The 24,726-nt window shown below is 37.7% G+C and overlaps 1 protein-coding gene across 9 annotated transcripts in view; it reads right to left on the bottom strand.

Moving 5' to 3' along the window:
• LOC149225026 (uncharacterized) overlaps positions 1-24,726 on the bottom strand; it is a 424,173-nt gene that overhangs the window by 144,169 nt on the left and 255,278 nt on the right. For 6 of the 9 annotated variants that reach the window (XM_089386426.1, XM_089386428.1, XM_089386427.1 and 3 more), the window contains one exon: positions 7,635-7,774. In XM_089386426.1, coding sequence (XP_089242552.1) covers positions 7,635-7,774 — 140 coding nt within the window. Of the gene's footprint in view, positions 1-965; positions 997-7,634; positions 7,775-24,726 lie in introns of those variants that run through there. The other 3 variants (XR_016249562.1, XR_016249563.1, XM_089386430.1) reach the window with 2 other exon arrangements.

Here is a 24,726-nt window from a genome sequence, read left to right as displayed (position 1 = left end):
TGAAGTCCAATGAGGCTGGAACCACTCTCAAACATTCAGAGTCATTTCATGGTAATGTTAAAAATTTAAGTAAAAGGATGAAAATGAAAAATAAAGGAGAATGTCACTTTTACTTTAAGAATTTAACATTACCATGAGGGAGCATCTGCTATATTTATATTTTTTTTTGCTTTCATTTGTCACCCTAACCCAAGGTGGACCCACCCCCAACAAGCAAACTCACCTTAAATTTAAAAAAAAATTGAAAAAAAAACGATTTTCTAAATGCTTTTCCAGAAGCTTTTCTGGAAGCGTACGGAAGCGTCTGGGAAGCGTCTGGGAAGCGCCGTACGAAGCGCGCTTCGGAAGCGCCAGCGCTTCCAAATTTCCAGGAAGCGGCTAAAAAATCCGGAAGCGCGCTTCCAGCCAAGCTTCCTAGGCGCTTCCGTACGGGACGCGCTTCGGGGCTTGGAACCGGGGGGGGGGGGGGGGGGGCGCTTCGTGCAACACTGATCCTTCCTCTCAACTGTTTTGAAACTAGTCTCTAGAGTAGGTTATGAGAGAGAAGCCAAGGGGAAGCAAGCTAAGGCGTGATTAATGATACCTCCCTTTAGGTTCTAACCACCCGATGCCTCCAGCGCTATAGAGACTATGGATCTGATGACTACAAGGTCACTGTGGTAACCACTAAAGAGGTTCTAAACTCCTCAAGCTAGATCAGAAAGGTGGTCCTATATCTCTATCAGCCAAGCTTATGCTTGAAGGTTAATTAATTAATGCAAGAGGCTAATCCTAGAATGCAAATGCAAGATATGAGTGCTCTTAAGGTGACAATATTAAAATTTCTTAAGCACTTAGTTATAATGATCTTCAATTATGAACAACAAGGTACTTAAAAAATAAATGAATTCCTCCCCAAATGAGCCTAGAGGATGATTGGAAGTTAGATCTCGCCTTCCTAGGCCTAGCTCTACTTCAAAACCCCGGCAATATTCTCTTGGTCAACTTGAAGTCCACCTGCACAAATGAATCAAAAAATGTCAAACCCCAAATTTATATACAAAATATAAAACCCCAAAAAAATATAAAAACCCAAAGTGCTGCAAAACAAATGGGATAGAAATAATTTACAAATTATTTAAAAATATACAATATTTACAAATTTAAAAAAAAATTGAGAAATAATTTTGGATAAATAACAATGGATGAATAAGTTTGGAAAAATAAATATTGGTCAAAACCCTCCTACAAAATTAAATACCATAAAGAAATCTCAGAGCCCAAACATAGTTAGCTTTTTCCCATAGTCTGTGAACTTGGAGCCCAAGGGCTAGCACACCTGTAAATCTCTATAATATTCTCAAATGAAATTGTTAGGTCATATGGTGAACCAGATTACCTAAGATAGCATGTACCAATAGAATGTTCTTATCGCTGACAAATGAAATAACAATTATTTATAGGATCACATAGCTAACACATACCACAGATCAACTGGAGAAAAACACCATGAACTCTCCAAAGTCTTTTTATTATCATATAAAATATTCCCAGCAAAGCAGCGACTAAATACCAACATTCCAAAATTACATCATCCAAAGATGTTCAATAGAAGCAAAATGACTTCTTTTTATAGAGAAACCCCTCCAACTAGAAAATAATGGCTAGTTGGCTTGATCTTTGTCAAAATAATCTTGACCATTGAAAATAGATTGATCATATTTTAATTTACAACATCGAATTTTTTATTTTGTGGAAAAATTCGAATTTTTCTTAAAACTCACTTTTAGTTAATCCAAAAATTAATATTTTGGATCAATTTCCTCAAAAATTTGACTTTGACTTAAACACCAAGGTCTAAGGGCTCAGATTTTCTTAAAATATCCATTTTTTCACTTGGTGGGGGACCTCCAAAAATTGACTTTCCTTTGACCCACGTGTTTTTGATTATTTTCCACTTGGAGAGAAATTAATTTCTCTATACTTATTTTTGACTCAAAATTAATTAATTTTCTGGCTTAGGATTTTAATTTAATTTAGCCAAAAAAATAATTAATTGACACTAGAGGGGATTAATAATTATTTCACCCTCAAATATTTTAGCCATGGTGTCGAAATATGACGGACCATGCCCTAAACTATTTGTTTACATCAAATCATTACAATATCCACCCTTGAAGGGGGAAAACACATTTAGACTATACCCTCAATAATTTAACCAATTCTACGACATAATATGATCTAGTATAGACCAAGTATGTTTGTAGTAAAATAATTTAGCCAAATGTGCTTAAGTTATTCCCAAACACACTTTTACAAAATCTCAATATAACACTAAGACTCACTGAAAACCTTGTTAAGGAATTCCACCCTAGCTTTGGGGTTTAAGCTAGAAGAAAAACTATGTCGATTATCTGTGTTTAGAAACATACATAATTCAGTGAGCTTAAAAAACTTCCTAGGATGAAACTTTTTGCCAAAATCAGAGGCTTACCTAGATGTTGTTATACAATTAAACGGTCATTCTAGCATCATTTACAATATAACTTGCAAAAATTGGGTTTACAATGATACAATAGTGCTAGCTAATGACTTTGAGCTTTGGAAAAAAGTATGCATATCTTTGCATTTTTCTTCCTTGGACTTGTTGACAAAGTGTGATCAACAGGCTCCAACTTGGGCGCTTTTACGTTGTCCTAAAACAATCCTCAAATGCCCAATACCATACAAAACAACTTGTCCAACCTGGACAAAATGCACCTAGCAACAAAATTCTACTTGAAACATCAATGTAGCTCTATTTTTGGACTTTACGCAACTGGTGTAGGTTTGATACCTGGTTAGCGCTTGATTGCAATCCACAACATCCCACTCAAACTTCTCCAAAAGTCCCTCCAATCACTATGGCTTGCCTCCTTCCACGTGTTGGAACTTGTCGCTGCTAATCTGAAGCCTGCACCTATAACTGCTTCTTTGGAACCTGCACTTAGTCTTCCTTTTTGTTCTTCCCATGATCTATAGGCTTATCTATCAGCCTATATAGACCATGCTCTCTAACTGTAATCATGACACCTGCGGAGCTAAAGCCTCTAGTCCTAAGTCTTCTCTTCCCATCTTAGAACAAGACCTCAAACCTCTTTTGCTCAATCGTTGTGACAAATATCACGCTATATTTGAGCCTTAGTACAAATAGTACATCCTGGACTCACATCACCAGTCCTGACTTATCTTGAATGGCACGAACCATGATCCTCTGATTTCTTTCTGACTATTGTTGCCCAACAAAATGTGCAACTTTGAGTCCCACCCAGCTAGAGTCTCGAACACATCCTGTGACCTTGTCATATGCTTCGACGCTCCACTATCCACATACCGTGCAACCCTGTCGATGGTACCCTACGAGAAATGAGAGATCAAAGCAAAGTTTTCTTTCTCCAATCTCCTAGAGAGATCATCTATCTTGGTAAAAGTGGCGACACCTGCGACTTGCTTCCCTTTCTTCTTCTCGCCATCTCCCTTCTTCTTCATCGCGCATCTCGTCGAAAAATGACCCATTTCGCCACTATTGAAACACCTGATCTTACTCAAGTCCTTCTGCTTGCCCTTCATTCATGTTGGAAGTGCCACGTCATCATCTGAAGCCTTCTTCTTCAGATGAAGATCCTCGTCTTGCAACTCTTTCTGAATGAAGTCATCCCACAGCCTATTCCAATCTGGCAACGATCCCCTTGATGAAGGGCTTCCAATCCTCGGTGAACCCTTCCAAATCAATCCTCACTATATCAAAATTTGCAATAGTCACGTCGACGGCGGCAAGCTCATCTCAAACTTGAGACAACCTCGTTAGATACGAAATCACCCCTTCACCCTTCATCATCTTATTGGACTTCAGCTTATCCTCCAATACCAATACCTGGTTCTTGTTCTTATTCTGGAACAAATTCTAAAGAGCCATCTAGGATGATTAACTCCACCTTCGTATCCAACTCCTCGTACACTTCCAACTCCTTAGTGTCAGTTGGCTTCTTGATTGCTTTCTTGGTGAATTCCCAAATCTTGTTGACATGCAAGACCAACTTGATCCTTTCCTTCCATGGACTATAGTTGGACAACTCTTCCAACCTATCCTCATACCAGAGACCAACCTACAACTTCGACATTGTAGTGAGCCCTTCACCTACAATGTGACCAACTCCCTCTTAAGTTGTACTTCGTTGTGCACACTCTGATTCACTAGCCCTTCAAAGTAGCTTTGATACCATGTTGATTTTCCACGATACTGGTGTCTAGGATAGAATCTTAAATCATTGATGCTACCAAACCAAGTATCACAACAAGTCTGCTTTGCACAGTGGAACAATATACAACAGCAAATCTACTAGTGCACAAAATATATACAACGTTTTACACAATTGTATACAATCCAACTTTGTTATATTAATCCAACTGAATAATACAACAATCTAGGGCTCTTGTACCAAGGATAATGGGCCTCAAGTATACACTATTACAAGAATACAAGATACAAGATAAACTAACAGTCTAGCTGATGTAGTACACGATCATAGCTTCTTTGTCGTATATTGTACACTGCGGGTCGTATACTGTACTGTATGATGTTTCCAAGAATCTTGATGCTTCAAAGATCTTCCAAGAGAGAGAGATTGGTAAGATGATGATCTTATTCAATAATGATGATGAGTAACCAAGAGGATTCAATGATAGAGAGAGAGATGGATCGCTGATGTAATAGTCCTCCTTCAGGATGAACAATGGGCTTTGAGTATTCTTCCTTAAGCCCTTATGTCCTTTACAAATGGTGTCCTCCAAAGTAGCTTTGATGAATGTCTTTCACTTGTGCCAACAAGAGTGATCTTCAAGCTGCCTTCTCCTCACCTTAGCTCTGATACCATGTTGAGAAATCACTAGGGCAGCCAATTAGGGTTGATTACTCTTACCTGATACTTGCTCGTGAATATATGTTACCTTCTTATTACTCTTATTATGTTTTCTTCATCAAACAATTACCAAAACATAAACACGAAGATCACAAGAAGACAATGAACGCAAGATATAGGCTCCAAGCCAGGGAAAAACCCCACAAGGGGGAAAACCCATTCGACTCTTCTCTTCTTATAAAATCAGATCAAAGTGAGAAATCGAAGACCCAAAATTCAAGACAAAGACTTCCCACAAGACCCAAGTTATCCCTCCTTCAAACCTTCCTTAACCAAGTCAAACTCTAATTTTTGGCCCCTGCAACTCTCTAAATTTCGAATGTGTGGCAGATTCTAGGGCAGAATTTCGCACATGGCAGAGTCTTCTTCCTCCTTGACTTTTGCTCTCTCACCCTTGACTTTAGTTCTTTTTCTTTGACTTCTTCATTGGTTTTCTCTTTCTTCTTGGCACAAAAACTGAAGTTGCCTGCTTGTCCACAAATGAGGTTGACCTGCAATGTATATATACACATCCAGGAGGTCGAATGGATCCCTTCCAGGGCCGACTTGTCCAGGCAGGGCCGATTTGGTCTTGTGGAGACAAAATCGACTATTTAGACTCAAATAAAATTATTTTTCCACTTTCTTTCAAAAGTCCATATGGGACTTGATTTGAATACAATGAATTGACTCATGGCAATATTCTTTTGACTCAATAAACCCTAGAAGCATGAAGAACATGCTTGACTAATGAAATAATAATAATAATTTATTTTTCTTCTTTTGCTTTTATATGGAAAATACAATGATACAAGTACAAAGATAATTATGAAGATCAAACCTATTTACATTTTCCAACATCAACCACATCCACATCTCATGCAATATCATGTGCATAATGCTTATCCAATCAGCGTTATCCTCGAGTAAAATAAAAAGTGGGTGTTTATAGTCCATCAACATCCCTGCAAGTTACCCCTGAAAATATGTCATGCAATGAAATCACAATTTGTCACTCATGTGAATATGAGGGGCAACAGTTTGGATGTAGGGACATTCCCCTTGGCACTTAGTTGAACATCTCATATGAAAAAAACAGAAAGTTGAGGGTTCCTCTTGTTGATGTTTTGGATCTAGTTCACTGAATATCAACACTTAAAATTGCTTGCATTCAATGTGTTATGAAGAGCTAAATCCCAATGACATAGTTCCTTTACTTAGAAGAAATTATTTGTAGTTCATCTCCCTTCTAAATGCCTCTTTGTTTGTTGCTGGAAATGTCAATGTATGTCCAACTTCTTAATTAGAGTTGGATACAATTTACATCATATAGTTGTAGGCACACCCGCATTTAGGATTCCTTAAATCAATTTTCTGCATTTATGCACAGCAAGATAGGATTGATGTAACTTGCTCATTGCGGCTCCATTCTCTCCTTATCACATAGGAAAACCTCCCAATAAGATCTCTCTTGACTCCTTTTTCCTTAGTTTAGATTGCCCATAGTCTTGGTCCACCTGTCCATCTACATCTCAAATGAATTACACATTTTTTTACGGATGCCCCCAATGTGCCAGAAGAGAGCTGACATAAAGTGAAAGAGAGAGCTGCATTGTGTCAGAGAAGATCTGGAATAAAGTGAGACAGGGAGCTCTTGTCATGACAGTGAGTAACTCCTAGTTGCTTCACAGACTTACTTGTGCTTTAGGATGTCATCACAAGAAGTGAGGGTTTGGGTATTAACATGCCAATTAATAGGATCCAATCCTTGAATTATATTTTACTTGAATTTTTTGGATAATTGCCAAGTAGAAAATTTCCAAAAAGAATAAAGCAGGATTTTCAGTCCTTGTTTGACGTTTCAATAAACAAATTCATTTTATAGCAGATATATATAATAAGAAAAATATAGTTTTCACATTAGTTTTCTCTACAACAGTTTTAAGTGCTTCAATTTTACTTGACTTTTATCATTTATGCCCAGATACAAAAAAATTTCCACTAAGCATACAACAGGTATCTATCAATATCAATGTTTGCTCGAATTATTCTTTAGTATACATGCATTAAGGGAAAAAAATCCGCATCTTCAATTATATTCAAGGTTCACACATCGTTATTATCTAAAACACTTCAACCATTCAACGTCTCACACTCGTTAAAAAATGTCTAGATTAAGAAAGGTGTAAATGAACTTCTCACTTTATCTCTATACCGTCAATAAGGATACCATCTAGCCCATCATTTTATGCAGAAAAACTGATCTTTTAGCTATTGTCTTGGATCTGGACTTTCAAGACCATATAAGGAATTTGAATCAATCACATCTACATGCACTTCAACTACATTGGGCCCAGCATCTTCAATGTAGAAAATTAACTCTTGCACAACCCTTCATATAATCAAGATGTATTCTTTTACTTTTAGTATCTAAATCCAGAATTTTTATGAAATTGAATTTTTTTGACAATGGGGTTGTTTATAATATCATATTAGTATACATTATTTATATTTTCATTAAAATAAACAACTAAATTGCATTCTAATCTAATTTCATGCATCTAAAATGTATAATATTAATACTTTCATCAAATATAATCCGAAATATATAACTATATTAAAATATTCAAAGCTTAACTACGCATACCATTGTCTCAAAAATAATGCATAAATTTTGTGAAAACTTGAAATAATAATTAAAAGGAAAGTCAAGGGTACCTTATGGCTGAATCAGTCACCTTCCAACAACCACTTAAGCTCAATACCTCAAGTTCTGGGCAACCTCCAGCGATGGCTATCACTCCTCTATCTGTAACTGCCTGCTCTTTCGTTGTTCTAGAAACTGTGCAACTAAAACCCTGAATAAGCAAGTCAAATGTGACAAAAATTCAATCAACAATACACAATAATATCTCCACAGAATAGAATATGAAACTTGCATAGTCCATGTACTCTCTCTTCAAATCATGCATGCTCTAATTGAACATGAGCAAAAGGCATTCTCCTAAAATATATCTGTAAGCACGTGAAGAGTAGAACAATAGTGTCAATAAATCATTCCCTATAATAAGACTTCATTCTCTTAATATTAAGGTATCCAAGATGTCTACATTCGTAAAGGAAAACAAGAATGTAACTTTGATCTCTAATGTTAAAGGCCAAAAAAACATACAAATGATTATTCAGGGAAAAAGTTAGAAGGAACAGATGGAAACTAACCTAAATTACTTTTAAGTAGCCCTAGACCCACTCTATAGTAAGGCATTTAAATATAATGCCAACGGGCAAGAAAGTGAAAAGTCATTTAAAGAGTTCATCTAGAGATAGCAAGCAATTATATATGAAGGAGAATCATTCATTTCCTTCCTTTAAGATAAGGCTAAGACCAAAAATCATTTTATTAAAATCCAACAAATGACCACTGGTATTGCTTTGGGACCGCAAGAATGAGAAACCAGGAAAACATAAGAAGTTTGACAGTTTGTGGCTGGGACCTTACATCATTCGAGATATAGCTGGACCAAACTCATTCCACTTGAGCAAACTGGATGGTGAACCACTTGATCTACCAGCGAATGGCCAAATGCTCAAGTTGTTCTTCAAAGATGATATCTGATGCCATTGGGCATCCTTTGTATTGTATCTCTATCCCTACTCCTTGTCATTTCAGCATTTCATTTATGTTTTAGATTAGATTTACTTTTCATAGTTAAAGAGCTTCTATCTTTTATGTGCTTAAATATAATATGATAATTTTTGAATGGACGCTACTTATTTCTGTTGTGTGTTGCATGGATGCAGATTCTGGATTCTCACATTCCTACAATGCAGCAATGTGTCCCCAAGTAGAGCCAGATGTTGACCACTACCGGTCAACTGCCCATAGCAGTACACCCCCCTTTTCTTTGCAAAAAAGGGTAGCGCTTGATGGACATGTCCGTGCCATTCTACAGTCATCGACACCTTCATCAATTTATGTTGTAAACCCAGTCTGCATGTATAAATTGTAAATAATCTTAGCAGATATGAGTCATGTCTGTCAATTGCCTAGGTGGACCTAATTTTCTAAGTGATAATCTATGTCCCGGAAGGTTTTTCGTCTCACCGATCCATGATCGGCAGAGTTTTCCTTCAGCCTAACCCCAAAGCCAGGATGGATTTTGTCACTAGAATCTTAGGAGAATCCTAGTGTGTTAATCTGCTAGATTATAGTTGTGTCGCAGAACTGGGTGGTTTATGAGGGTCTATGTCAAATGGGTTTTCCCCCCCTTGGGATGTAAAGTTGTAAAAAGTCATGATGTAAAGTGTCTTGAGGGATAACAAATGTTTTAATCCCCTCATAAGTCCTAAGTCCTAGGTCCTAGGTAATTTTCCCAAAAGCTAAGTTCAAGGATCCATTTTTAAATAAATAATCAAAAAATAAAAAAATAAAAAAATAAAAATAATAATAATAAAAAATAATATAATAAAGTAAAAAACCTAAAAATAATAAAATAATAATATTTTGAGTAAATAAATGCAGAATTTCAATTTTTAATACATTAAAAATTCGACGGATGAGATCAAGAGATATCTTGATCCTCATCGACGGTCGAGATCATTTTGACGTGGATCACTCGAACTAGCTGTTGGGAATTTTTCCTTTAAATAGGGTCCTAGGGGTCACTTGAGATCATTCGATCTTGGAGTCTTGTGCTGAAGAAGCTCTCTTGTAATCTGTTTCTGGTTAATAAAAGAAGACTTTGGGGTTCAAATCTTGCTGGTGTTACTCTCTGGAAGTGCTGTGAGCTGTTTTATTTTCTGCATATTTTATTTTTCAGCCATTAATAATAGCTTATTATAGAGTATTGTGAGCACAGATATCTTGTTCACTTGTTAGGGTTTGAATGATATTAGGGTTTCTTAAGTAATGGCAGGTATCTCCATTGCTTTTTGAGATCTAGTATTATTTTCTCTCTCTTTACTGATGGTTGAAGTGAGCTGTGTAGAAAACCCTTATTGAAGAAGATTAGCGGGTGTTTAGGGAAGTTCTCGGCTGAACCAGCCAACTCCCGCAAGCTTTTCCTTGCAGAGCCCAGCCAGTTTTTACCCTGGGTTAATCATTTAGTTTACTTTTCTAAATTTGCATGAGAGATTTTCTGAAGTTCTTCATAGTAAAATCTGAAACTTTCGATAATATTTCTGCTGTTATTGCTAAATCTGGCTGTTCAAGAGTCAAAAGCTGTAAACTACTTAGTTGATCTAGGGTTTTTTATTTTTGTTTTATGCATATATTAGGGTTTTTTCTTTTCTCTTGCAGGTTACAGGTGCATTTTGATTGAGAAATATTTCAGGGTTTCTTGAGCAGTTGATTCAAAATTTTTGGCTGCCAGCACCATCGAAGTGTTATTTTACAGTGGCCGCCATAATCCCTGCGCGCTGCATTGAGTTTTTATCGTCCCTGCATTCACACGTTTCCACCTGCCCAGCCGCTTGTATTTCTTCCTGCACCTACGCATTTGATTTGCCGTAATACGCTCCATCGTAGCCCCTCCATTAATTTAAAATCCTTCCCGCAGAAGCATCTCCACCAGCCGTCGAGCATCCTCACGTCCTTCAACCTGCAAGCACTCATCCGCCATTGAAATTCTTGCAAGAAATCGTGCCTTTCTCCGCCTGCAATTTCCCTCTGTCCGCCGACACAAAGGACACGTTTTTCTGGAGTATATACTGGTCATCCTGCATTGCAAATACAGTACTCCGCCATTAGAGCCTGCACGAGACAGTGAGGACGCAGATACATTTTGTGTGCACGCGTTGGTATGCTCTCGGAAACGGGGAAGGAATCAGGTATTTCACGTGAAGAGATCACAGCATTCACGCAGGCAGCAAGTAAGCTTCAATACGATTTTAAGTTTTCGGCCTTCGCTAACAGTGCGTCTCTGTGATTTCGATTTCATCAGCACGCCCAAAATCGACCCGCAGGCCTGTCAAGCGCGCCACCGTCACCGGTGCCCACGTCAAATTTTTTTTATTTTCTCTAGCTTACGCGTTCAGTCTTTTTCGTTTCGTTAGGATATTTCTTTCTTCGTTAAGTTAGATATTATCGTTCAACGTTTTGTTAAATTTATTTTTGGAGTGTTTAAAATTTAGTGTTATGATATATATTTGCGTAGTTAAGTGTTAGGTTTATTAGATTAGGGTTTAGCATTAGAAATGGTTTCGTTATTTTTTTAGGATTAAAGCTAAGTTATATTTAGGATTCGATTTTAGCTTCTTTTTCTTTGTTTTGTTATAGCTTAAATTTTATCAAAATGTTAGATTTATTTTAAATAGTTTCCCTTTTCTAGATTTTATAAAAAAAAAAAAAAAAAGAGAAAGAGAGTTTCATTTAAAATTTTGCTAAATCATAAAAATTATTGTGGGAAATTTTTGCCAAGATTCAGTTTTTCTCGGGAAATTATCACGTTATATTTTTTTATGCTGAGATTCAAATTTTCGATTTATGCAAGTCTGCACACGAATGATCATCTTGAAGATTTAGCTGCATAAATGTGATATCTGGTTAATGATTCATAATTGCATGGTTGTTTAAGGCATTTATCTCTTCAAAATTTTTAATTACTGGATATCGTTATTGAGCTTTGGTCATTATAAGAACTTTGTGGTTTTACTGGATATCTTGCATCGTTCAAGTTATTTGATAATAAATGATTGTTGTACATGGTTTATATCTCTGCAACATCTAGTAAACAATCGTTTAATCATTAACTCCATAAGGCACTAGTCTATTAACTTAATAAAATCATTTTAGTGCTGGTTGTCCTTCGTGTCTCCCAACTCAACTGGTCGACAGTTGGTCTTCATCATCTCATAGGGTCTACCCCCCTTAGCCACGGGAGACAGGCTTAAACGGAGAGATCGGGGATCAGAGTGACAGCCCCCAGTCTAAGCGTTGTCGTGTCAATCTGTGCGACAACAACCACAAAAGTAGGTCATATTGAAAATGTAACTAGGTTCCGTGACTGGCCTTCATAATTTTTTTGTACTTGTATCAATATGTAAAAGAAAAAAGAAGAAAAAGAAATTTATTATTATTATTATTATTATTTTCTAGTCAAAGCATGTTCTTCATGTTTCTAGGGTTTATTTAGTCAAAAAGAAAATTTGTCATGAGTCAAAGTCCCATTTGGACTATTTGTAAGAAAAAGAAAAAATTTATTTTGACTCCAAAAGTGTCATTTTGTCACCACAGGACCCCAAGTCGGTCTAGATGAGGCACCTATTCGACCTCCTGGATTGCTATAAATAGTGTTGACCACTATGTGTCAACTACCCATAGCAGTACACCGCCTTTTTTCACAAAAGGGATAGCGCCTAATCGATGTGTTCCTGCCATCCAGCTATCATCATCAGCCTGAGGATCATCTTATATTGTAAACCCTTTCTGCATATGTAAACTGTAAATAATCTTAGCAGATCTATGTCGTGTATGTAATTTCCTAGGTAAACTTAATTTTCTGGTGACGATCTACATTCTGGAAGGTTTTTTGTCTCACTGACCCATGGTCGGCAGAGTTTTCCTTCAACCTTACCCCAAAGCCAGAATGGATTTTGTCACTAGAATGTTAAGGGAGTCCTAGTGTGCTAGATCGAGTCTATGTAAAAGTAATTTTGGAATAATCCTAACTATTTGGTTAGGTTATTTTATTACAAATTGCTTGATCTGCTAGATTATATTTGTGTCGCAGAACTGGGTATTCTGTGACGGTCTTGTTCAAATGTGTTTTCCCCCTTGAGATGTAAAAATGTAAAATTCATGATGTAAAATGTCTTGAGGGTTAGAAAAATAATTTATCCTCTCATAGGTCTTAGGTCTTAGGTCCTAGGTAAATTTAAATTTTCCAGAGGTAAAATTCGTGGATCCTTTAAAAAAATTAAGTCTTAACTGGTCCAGGGACTAAGGTTAATTGATTAATTTGCTAAATTTTATGTCTTAGGTCCCTGGGGTTAAGTCAAAGTCAAAGTTTTGAGGAAATAAATGCAAAATTTTAATTTTTGAATTTATTAAAATGCATTTAATTGAAAAATTCGAAATTTCCTCAATATTTAAAATTTCGACGGATGAGATTAAAAGAAATTTTGATCCTCATCAACGGTCAAGATAGCTTTGACAAGGATCACTCAAACTAGCCATTGGGAAATTTATCTTTAAATAGGGGGTCAGTTGTCAGTTGAGATCATCCGATCTTTTGATCGTGTACTAAGCGAAAAGCACTCTCTTGTAATCTTTTTCTATGAGCAATAAAGAAAGACTTTGGGGTTAACTTCTGTTGGTGTTACTCTTCATGGAAATGCTGTAAGATGTATTACTTTCATGCATATATTTCTTTTTGGCCATTGATATAGCTTTCTGAAGAGCGATTTGAGTACAGTTATCTTGCTCAATTGCTGGGGTTTAAATGATAATTTAAGTTTTGAAAATAATAGCAAGTATCTCTATTATATCTGAATTTTAATATCGTTTTCTCGCTCTATGTTGACAGTTGAATCGAGTTTTGCAGGAAAATCCTTGATTATTAAATCATCGGGCGTTCGGAGAAGTTCTCAGCTGAACCAGCCAACTCCCGATCCGTGTTTACTGAAGAGCCCAATTTGAATTTGATCCTGGGCTTATCATAAGATATTATTTTTGTGGGTGATGCATGAAGGGTTTCAAGCTTAGTACCTCCTCTAAAATTCAAAAAAAAAAATCTTTGCTAAATCGTTAGATCTGGCTATTGAGAGCCGCAGATCATCAGATCTGGGAGTGGAGTCAGACTCACACTGCCTAGATCTGATAGATCTACCATTTATGTACATAGATCTGTAATTAGTTTTAGTTTTCTGACTTTGGTTTTCAGGGTTTTAGTTTTTTTGGGTCTTTGTGTATATCGTTTGGGTGTTTTTGGTTGTATTGCAGCTACAGATCTGAAGCTGAAAACTATGCAGAGTCCAGATCTAGGCCGTGGAGGGTAAGATCTGGATCTCTCGAGGTCCATCAGCATCATTTTTACAGGGAATTAATTTAGTTTTTCAAATCTCTAATTTCAGTAAGGGTTTCAAGGTCAAATCTGAAGCAAGCTGATTCAAAATTTTAAATTAAGATTTCTAGAAAATTTGTAAAAGAGTTCTGTTAAATTTCAAAGGGTTTGGTTTCTGGGATTTGTTGCCTAGTGGGGTTTGTTGTGCGTTTTCAAATTTTTGTTTTTTTTAGAGCCCTTGCTGTCGTCTATCAAATTTGTGTATGCATTTGCGGCTCCCATCACCAAACCCTCACTGTCTCAGTAATTATCACCATCCTTCATATGTTGCTAGACACCTGCATTTTTTTTTTGGCAGCTCCAAGAAAGCCTTTCAAAACTCTTCTAGCTTTTCCCACGCACCTGCTAAACCCACCTTTGATCTTCTGCTGCATGCTCCTTTCCCGCAGCCCTTCCCTCATTATCCCTCTGCGTACTCCTCCCTTTCTTCCTGCATGACCTCCATTACCTGCAAACGCTGACATCAAAACCCGCATCCATCTCTTCAGCTCTCCCATCAAACCCCCTGCCTACCTACGTAGCCTCCTTCTCCCTCTGCGGCTATCATCCAGCCATCTCCTTTCCATCCTCACTCATTTCTCCACGAGTTCTTTCTCCCGTCGACTTGCAGTCCATTCCATGCAACTTTCTTTGTTGTGTCTTCCCCTGGCGTTAGCTTTCCATCGTGCTCCTTTTCTCCTTCACGCGTCCCTATCCTACTCGCTCCATCACCTATCTGCAGATTTTCCCTAACTCGACCCTCACCCACAGCCAATCTATTGATCTGCTGCTCCACTTCCCTCGGCTGATTGTCCTCTACACGCAGCCTCCCCCAAACGCTGCTCAGCTCCAACCTACAGCCTTTCTTCCCTCCGCATCCACGATCCATACCCTATATGTCTGCTGTAGCTCTTCAATCCGCTACCCTTGGCCTCAATTCCTGTGGCTTCCGTGAACTGCTCTCCTTCACTGTCCAAGCCGTCGCTGCACCTGCACACATACACAACCCTGACTTTCAACTTTTTTATTTTTCATTTGCATGATATATGGTTAGGGTTGGGGTATATACATCTTTTAGTTTCATTTGAATTTGACTTAGTTTTGATTTTATTTTATTGTTTTTTTTTTTTTCTTTTATTATTTTCTTATTTCAAATTCGATTTTGTTTTGATAATTTTTTTTTTTTACTTGATTCTTTTTCATTTCTAATAACTTTAAAAAATCTAAAATATTTAAAAATATAAAAACATTTGATAAAAGCTAAAAACATTAAAAATTAAAAAAAAAATATATATATATATATATAAATATATAAAATAAAATAAAAATATCTAATTAAAAATCAAAAAATATATATATAAAATTTCAAAAGTCTAAAAAAATCTAAAATATTTAAAATCCTAAACATTTAAAAAATCATAAAAAAAATTTAAAACTTTGGTGACTAAGGATTTTAAAATAAAATAAGAAGGGTTTGTGCTTTAACGTTAAGAAAATTTAAATGTGTACTATGGCCCATTAAAATTTTTATTTTAGGCCCTCTTCATTTTTCCGTCGCATTAAAAGATTTTAAATTTTTCAGTTACCATTAAACATTATTGCCTAAGGAATAATCTAGATTTAAATTTAAAGTTCCTTAGTGTTATTAAATGCATTTCTCATGATTTTTCTATGGTCAAGGCGCAATAAATCACATTGGTTGTTCTAGATCTTGTCATTAGCAGTAATCATTTTAGATCTAGAATCTTTTGCATGTGACAGTGTTGGGCATTTTTTGTGGATTATTTATGATTGTCATTTTTCGTCACATATTGAAAATCGTTCTGGATAACTTGTTTTATTGATGGTTAATTCAAATAACGAAGGCACTGGTCTATAATTGTTTCTATCTTGTGGTCGTGTTTTGTTTACGTTGGCGTTTAATCTATCAATCGGATTCAATCGTTTAGATTCATCAAGTTGTCTGTTATTAAAATCTCCTAGAGTCCGTTTTTCACAGGCTATCCTCATCTATTCACCTAGGGACTACCCCCTTGACTTGTCTAGGAGAGAGTCTAAACGAAGTAAGGATTTAAGAGTGACAGCCTTAGTCTGAGTCGTTGTCACGATGCCTAGACACTTTGCACAACAACATTTTTTGCCGTCGTTGCCAGGGACCGATTTATTGGGCCTAGGTTTTACGACATTCATCATTCATCTTTCATCTTTCTATCATTCATTTGAGCCGGCAACGACAACATTTTTTGGCGTCGTTGCCGAGGATAGAGTTTTTCTGGCCTTGGTTTCTCGACATCGTTTTAATCATCTCATCTTTTCTGCCATTCATTAGCGTGTCAAGCGACATAACATTTCCTGGCATCATTTCATCGCCCTATTTTTCGTCATCTCGTTAATTGTTTCATTTGCACCTTTAGCACCTGGACTTCTCGGTTCCTTTCTTGTTTGAGTGGCGACTCCACTTCTTCCATTTATTATTTCTCAGACAAGAAGCCCTCCCTTATATCTGGTTGTTTGTTACCCTTTGGATCCTAGAGTTAGATTCATGTTCTAGTGGCAACTCCACTTCTTTCATTTCTACAAGAATTTCTTCTAGAAGCTCCCTTCTTGTGGATCTCTTGATTTTCTTCAGCAGAGGTCTCTCTCTATTATCCATTTGGTCCCTCATTATTCATCATGGATTATTTATTTACCCCGTGTCATTTTACTGATGTTCCCCATGAGATTCCGGAAATCGCCATTTATAAATTGTCTTTGTTCTCGGGTGGTGATTCAGTGGTTGTTAGAAAGCATCTATGCAGGTTTTCTCGTATAATGCTCATATATTGTAGTTCTCCCCAATATGATCATGAAGATGTCAAAATGCGTCTATTTGCCTTTTTTTTAGAAAGTGATGCTTTAAATTGGTTTAATAATTGCCCTGAAGATTCTTTCGCTTCTTTACAAGACATCGTCAATGCTTTTAAAGATAGATATGGTTATCAAGATAGCTCTCTTTGTGCCCCTAGAATTATGCAACAGAATGAAAGTGATCTTGTGAAGGATCCAGCTGTCGATGAAAGATTTCAAGACAATTCTCCATATCAGAATGTGCCATCCACTTGCACCATTACAGATCAAATTCATGACAATGGGAAAACGGGGACAAGTTGTCAAATCAGTGTCGACAATGAAAGGGAAAATGATAAGCAAATTATAGAAGAACTAATGCAGCTGGTAAAAAATATGGAGCTTAATCAAGAAAAATTTGTAACTGATTACGTCAAGGATATGAGAACTTTATACACCCACCTGGAAAAGCGAGATAAGGAGATGGAAACCATGAAAGCTAATCATGACAGGGAAATTAATTCTATGCAAAACAAGTTATTAACTATGGATGAAGAAATGACCATCATGACATTCGATTATAATAATCAGTTGACTACCATGCAAGCAAATCATAAGAAAGAGATAAACTCTATGCAACATTGCTTGATGACCATAAAGGCAAAGAATGACAAAGTAATAAAAGATATGGAAGTTAGTCAAATGTGTCTTCAGAATAAGTTATTGAGCATGGAGGAAGACCATGCCAGGGAAATCAGTGCTATGAAGGTTGAACATTCTAGCTAGATGGATGCCATAACAATACAGGCACAGAAATTTCAACAGCGGTCAGAGGATGAAAGAAACAAGGAGACATCGACAAATCAGAAGCCTCCTTATCTGCTGCAACAAGCTCCATCTTATTATGAGCAGGTCATTTGTTCCATTGAAAAGTGGTTAATTGAAGGTGACCCAGATAAAATTGAACACTATAAAAATTAGATGAAAAATGAAGAAAGACATGTCACGCATATCTTACATACTTCATCTGAGAGTTTTGAAGCAGAGTGTTCCACATCATTAGTGATACAGCCTGCCACAAAGATAAGACGCAAGAGAAAGAGAATGAGAAAGCGATTTGATGCATCAGATGGTCATAAGCAGCTTGATTTTCGGATAGGAAAAAGTCCTACTTTATGCAGGATTGGACATGGCACATCCGAGAAACAGCCGACAGATTTGCCTGAAAGCAGGCAAATTCTCAATATGCACTATATTGAACACTTCTGATGCCATGGGGCATCTTTGTATTGCATTTCTAACCTTATGCCCTTTTATTTCAGTATTTCATTTTGCATGTAGATTTGTGTTTTTCATGTTATTAGACTAGTTAATAAATGAAGAGCTTATATATGTCCTGTGCTTAACGTTATATGATGATTTTTGGATGGACACTACTTATGTTATGTTATGTGTTATGCAGATTCTGGATTCTCACATTCCTCCAGTGCAACAACGTGTCCCCAAGTAGAGCCAGATGTTGAACACTACGTGTCAACTACCCATAGCAATACACCGCCTTTTTTCGCAAAAGGGATAGCGCCTAATCAATGTGTTCTTGCCATCCAGCTATCATCATCAGCCTGACGATCATCTTATATTGTAAACCCTTTCTGCATGTGTAAACTGTAAATAATCTTGGCAAATCTATGTCGTGTATGTAATTGCCTAGGTAAACCTAATTTTCTGGTGAGGATCTACATTCCGGAAGGTTTTTTGTCTCAACAACCCACGATCGGCAGAGTTTTCGTTCAGCCTTACCCCAAAGCCGGAATGGATTTTGTCACTAGAATGTTAGGGGAGTCTTAGTGTGCTAGATCGAGTCTATGTAAAAGAAATTTTGGGAATAATCCTAACTATTTGGTTAAGTTATTTTATTACAAATTGCTTGATCTACTAAATTATATTTGTGTCGCAGAACTAGGTAGTCTGTGAGGGTCTTGTTCAAATGGGTTTTTCCCCCTTGAGATGTGAAAATGTAAAATTCATGATGTAAAATGTCTTGAGGGTTAGAAAAATAATTTATCCCCTCATAAGTACTAAGTCCTAAATTTAAATTTTCCAGAGGTAAAATTCATGGATCCCTTAAAAAAATTAAATCTTAACTAGTCCAGGGACTAAGGTTAATTGATTATTTTGCTAAATTTTATGTCTTAGGTCCCTAGGGTTAAGTCAAAGTCAAAAAATTCGAAATTTCCTCAATATTTAAAATTTCGATAGAAAAGATTAAAAGAAATTTTGATCCTCATCAACAGTCGAGATCGCTTTGACAAGGATCACTCGAACTATCCATTTGGAAATTTATCTTTAAATAGGGGGTCAGTTGCCAGTTGAGATCATCCGATCTTTTAATCGTGTACTAAGTGAAAAGCTCTCTCTTGTAATCTTTTTGTATGAGCAATAAAGAAAGACTTTGGGGTTAACTTCTGTTGGTGTTACTCTTCATGGAAACGCTGTAAGATGCATTATTTTCATGCATATATTTCTTTTTGGCCATTGATATAGCTTTCTGAAGAGCGAGTTGAGTACAGGTATCTTGCTCAGTCGCTGGGGTTTGAGATCATCCGATCTTTTAATCGTGTACTAAGTGAAAAGCTCTCTCTTGTAATCTTTTTTTATGAGCAATAAAGAAAGACTTTGGGGTTAACTTCTGCTGGTGTTACTCTTCATGGAAACGCTGTAAGATGCATTATTTTCATGCATATATTTCTTTTTGGCCATTGATATAGCTTTCTGAAGAGCGAGTTGAGTACAGGTATCTTGCTCAGTCGCTGGGGTTTGAATGGTAATTTAAGTTTTGAATATAATAGCAGGTATCTTTATTAGATTTGAATTTTATTATTGTTTTCTCACTCTATGTTGACGGCTGAATCGAGTTTTCCAGTAAAATCCTTGATTATTAGATCATCGGGCGTTCGGGGAAGTTCTCGGCTGAACCAACCAACTCTCGATCCGTGTTTTCTAAAGAGCCCAGTTTGTATTTGATCCGGGGCTTGTCATAAGATATTATTTTTGTGGGTGATGCATGAAGGGTTTCAAGCTTAGTACCTCCTCTAAAATTCAAAAAAAAAAAAAAAAATTATGTGCTAAATTGTTAGATCTGGCTGTTGAGAGCCGCAGATCGTCAAATCTAGGAACAAAGTCCAACTCACACTGCCTAAATCTGATAGATATGCCATTTATGTACATAGATCTGTAATTAGTTTTAGTTTTCTGACTTTGGTTTTCAGGTTTCAGTTTTTTTGGGTCTTTGTGTATATCATTTGGGTGTTTTTGGTTGTATTGCAGCTGCAGATCTGAAACTGAAAGTTGTGCAAAATCCAGATCTAGGCCCTGGAGGGTAAGATCTGGATCTCTTCAGGTCCATCAGCATCATTTTTACAGGGTATTAATTTAGTTTTTCAAATCTCTAATTTCAGTAAAGGTTTCAAGGTCAAATCTAAAGCAAGCTGATTCAAAATTTTAAATTAAGATTTCTGGAAAATTTGTAAAGCAGTGCTGGTAAATTTCAAGGGGTTTGGTTTCTAGGATTTGTTGCCAGGTGGGGTTTGTTGTGCGTTTTCAAATTATTTTTTTTAGAGCCCTTGCTGCCGTCTATCAAATCTGTGTATGCATCTGCGGCTTCCATCACCAAACCCTCGCTGTCTCAGTAATTATAACCATCCGTCATACGCTGCCAGCCAGCTGCATTTTTATTTTTTTTGACAGCTATAAGGAACTCTTTCAAAACTCTTCCAGTTTTCCCCATGCACCTACTGAACCCTCCTTCGATCTTCTGCTACATGCTCCTTTCCCGCAGCCCTTTCCTCATTATCCCTCTGCGTGCTCCTCCCTTTCTTCTTACGTGACCTCAATTACCTGCAAACGCTCACATCAAAACCCTGCGTCCATCCCTTTAGCTCTCCCATCAAACCCTCTACCTGTCTACGTAGCCTCCTTCTCCCTCTGCAACTATCATCCAGCCATCTCCTTTCCGTCCTCACTCAGTTCTCCGCGAGTTCTTTCTCCCGTCGACTTGCAGTCCATTCCGTGCAGCTTTCTCTGCTTGCGTCTTCCCCTAGCGTTGGCTTTCCATTGTGCTCCCTTTCTCCTTCACACGTCCCTATCCTGCTCGCTCCATCACCTATCCAAAGATTTTCCCTAACTCGACCCTCACCCGCAGCCAATCTACTGATCTGTTGCTCCACTTCCCTCGGCTGCTTGTCCTCTACAGGCAGCCTCCTCCAAACGCTGCTCAACTCCAACCTACAGCCTTTCTTCCCTCCGCGTCCACGATTCATACCCTATCCGTCTGTTGTAGCTCTTCAATCCGCTACCCTTGGCCTCAATTCCAGTGACTTCCGTGAGCTGCTCTCCTTCATTGTCCAAGCCATCGCTGCACCTGCACAAATACACAACAACCCTGACTTTTGACTTTTTTATTTTTCATTTGCATGATATATGGTTAGTGTTAAACACACATGGACAGCACAAAAGATATGAAGGATAAATCATGCAATGCAATTTTTATTAACAATTGATTTACATTTATAGTACAATATCTGACTCTTGGGTTTCAGATCCCAAGGTCTCTTGGACTGCTTAGTCTTTTCGGCTTCCACACTAACCCTTTAGGATTAGGTGTCCAACATTCCCCCCCTAATCCGAAGGGTTATGTATGAGTCCAAGAAGAGAGCTGTAATACAAAATGTGCAAAAAATGCATGGCAGCACTAGGCTGAATGTGCTCTATGCAATGTTGGTAAAAAAGGGCGGTGGTTTAAGGATGACCACCAACACTGGAACGCTTAGTGCAGTTCCCGGAACTCTTCCAAACTGGCGAGAAACTGAAGTTTTCTGCTAGAGGAAGTGATCCTATTGTTTTAAAGAGGGAAACCTTCAACCATAAAAGGGAGGTCTCACCCCGCATAAAAGGTAAAACTTCAACCTGAAAAGGGAAGTCTCAACCAGTGATGGTTTAAGGATAACCAACAACTCTAGAATGCTTAATGCAATTCCTTGAATTCTTCCAAAACTGGCAAGAAGCTGGAGTCTTCTGCTAGAGGAAGTGTTCTCAATCTGTGTTCACGGGCATCTTTGTCTCTGGCTACAACTCTGAAACTGGTGTGGCAGGTTGTGGCTCAGGCTCGCTTGATGTGACTTTGAAGCTTGTAGATGACCATCATTTTCCCCCCTGTCAGGTACAAGGTGAGAAGATGGAGAAAACTCAACTGCAAGACTGTTCAATACTCTGGAACAAGTTCTGACATGCGTTTGGAATATCTTCTTGGCTGTTGATGCCCATTGCCAAGAAGCGATCCATCCAAGATGAATCTTTGTTCTTGCAGGACGTTTGTTTTTGAAGCATCTGTGTGAAGAATGACTGGTTTTATGACAGTGCTTACATGGATGAAGATCAAAACAGTGATCTTTCAAATGGCCAACTCGGTCACAATGTTGGCATTTCACAATCTGTTGTTGTTGTTGCTGCGGTGGAAGAGGAGTAGAATCTGGAACAGCTGAAGCTGAACTATCATGAGGAGCAGGTGAACTGTCATGAATGAATCCAACACTCTGAAACTGAATGGGCTTTGAGTAGTCTGGAATATGAAAGGACAAGTCCTTGTCATATCCAAGACCAGTTCTGTGCTTGTTGTGGACAAGCTGGTCCCAAGGTCTGATGATGGGCTTGGGAAGTGCAGACTGAGTTTCTGCATCTGCATATACAACTGCTGCTTTATTTGAATGAACTGTACCATTATTGACTTGCTGTTCATGGGAGTCTGTTTCATTGTTCTGAACAGAAACAGGTTCAGAATGATGACTCCACTGCTGTAATTCTTCCTGCTGCAGTTGTGATTCAAGCTGCAAAAACTCTATCTTTTCTTGTGCATATTGCAGACATGTTTGAATATCTGAAAGAGAGGCTTTGTTAATTTTGACTGTGTTGTTAGCAGTGGACATGATTAGAGTTCTCAGTAATTCTAATATTCTTTCAAGCTTAGCCATTTTTCTACACCTTAAAAATCTCCAAATCCCACAGAAAAATGTAAGCTGCTAAATATCTTCAAGTTGCACAAGAGAGCCCTATAGCTTAAAGGGAAAAATCAAGTAGAGATATCTTGAAACTGTCAAAATTATACAAATATCACCAGACTTTCAGAGATTCTGTTCTTTAAATTCAGCAAATGTTAGGAAGAACAGTGGCTGTAGATAAGTGTAACCACAGAAAATACAAGTTTGTAGCCTTGGGGCTAGATCATTCTTTATGGAAGTCGCTGTAGAAAATACAAAGTTGGCCTATGCAGGTCACGAACCAACTTTAGAAAGATTGCTTTAGGTCTGGAACCAACTGTCTTCTCAAATTAAAGCCACAGAACTGAAACAAAGTTTCTTAGTGTCATTGTTGCATTTACAAATATTAAAGTAAAATGTTTTCTTCAGTCCGCTGAGATGGTGGTCAAAACTCTATGCGCCGGAACCTACTTGCATTGATGACTTGTAGAAATCACATTTAATATGCAGAAGAACGAAGTTCAACATCTATATGCGAGTCGTAGATATGGGAACTTATTTCTGCTATGCGGCTGAATTTGCAATAATATAATCAATCAATTGAATAACTCGATCAGTGTCCGGGCCCACCACCGGTGCTCTTGCAATGCCCATAATCCGAAGGCGCACACATTGAAACCCAAAATATGCTCATCCCAAATGGAAAACTTCTGCCGCACACTGCACGTCGTTCTGAACAGAAATTTCTCCAACAATACAACAGTCGTGTTAGGTCTTCAATAAACCAGAGTACATACAATTTTAGGTTCATGCGGTAGAGAGAATAGATAACATAAACACACGATATCTTGACTGATATTTATCATAATTCGTTGCTCACAAATGTCTGCAAATAATACGACTTTTTCTCTTTGATTTCTACAGCTGTGGACGAGCTATCATGACAACCTAATTATTTTCCAGGCATCTTGGAGGATTTGTGCCAAAATCACAAATGACACTGAAATATCAACTAAATATCCAACTGCGCACACAGACCCCGGTTCCACTGCGTTGCCGAGGGGTTCATAACAATATACAAACAGAAGGCTGGTACGTTAACATATCTGTACACAATGATTTATATCAACTGTTTATTGTTGACACCTCTATCGATGATTGCCACATTACGAGATATTGTTCAGGTCTCAGAAGCCTGGAGCTCCAAGGAGATGGCAGCGTCAAGATTTGTAAACGATAATCTTGCAGTTAATATATCGTCCGCACCTGTAACGTCTACCAACCCCTTTCAACAAAGATTTGGGCAGACATCACAAGTTTGCATAGGAAACTCTTCGTCATCCAGATCATATCTCACCAGAGGCAAAAGATTTTCTATTGAAATGTTTGAAGAAGCCCATATCAGAGAGCTCGAGGAGGAGGTTAAATTGCTTCGCAACTTATCCCATCCGAACATAGTGCGTTTGGTGCATCCAAGCAAGTGGTTGAGCTGGCAACGGTTTCTGAGGCGAAGTCAATGAAGGGGACACCATATTGGATGGCACCTGAAGTCATTCGTCAAACTGGACATGGCTTGTCTGCGGATATATGGAGTGTTGGTTGTACTGTTATTGAAATGGCAACAGGCAAACCTCCATGGAGCCAGCAATTTCAAGAGGTGGCTGCATTATTTCATATTGGAACAACAAAGTCACACCCACCAATTGCGTTCAAACGTATGAAACGTATGACTGTCAGATGAATGTCAGAGAATGCAGATGGAGCAGCGCTTTTAGATGGAGCGTTTATGGACAGAGAGCGCAGGAGGTGCAGAGAATCACGCAGAGGACAGAGCGCTGGAAGAGGTAGAGGACAGAGCGCTGGAATTTATGGGAGAGAACATTTCGATTCTAGAACTGACAGAATATTTTG

This window comes from Pinus tabuliformis, chromosome Q, assembly GCF_031772625.1.
Source record: "Pinus tabuliformis cultivar Carrire ecotype Pingquan chromosome Q, CPIR1, whole genome shotgun sequence".
NCBI classification, from domain to species: Eukaryota; Viridiplantae; Streptophyta; class Pinopsida; order Pinales; family Pinaceae; genus Pinus; species Pinus tabuliformis.
Note: the sequence above shows the minus strand (reverse complement) of the source record. Positions and strands in the feature narration are given on the sequence as shown.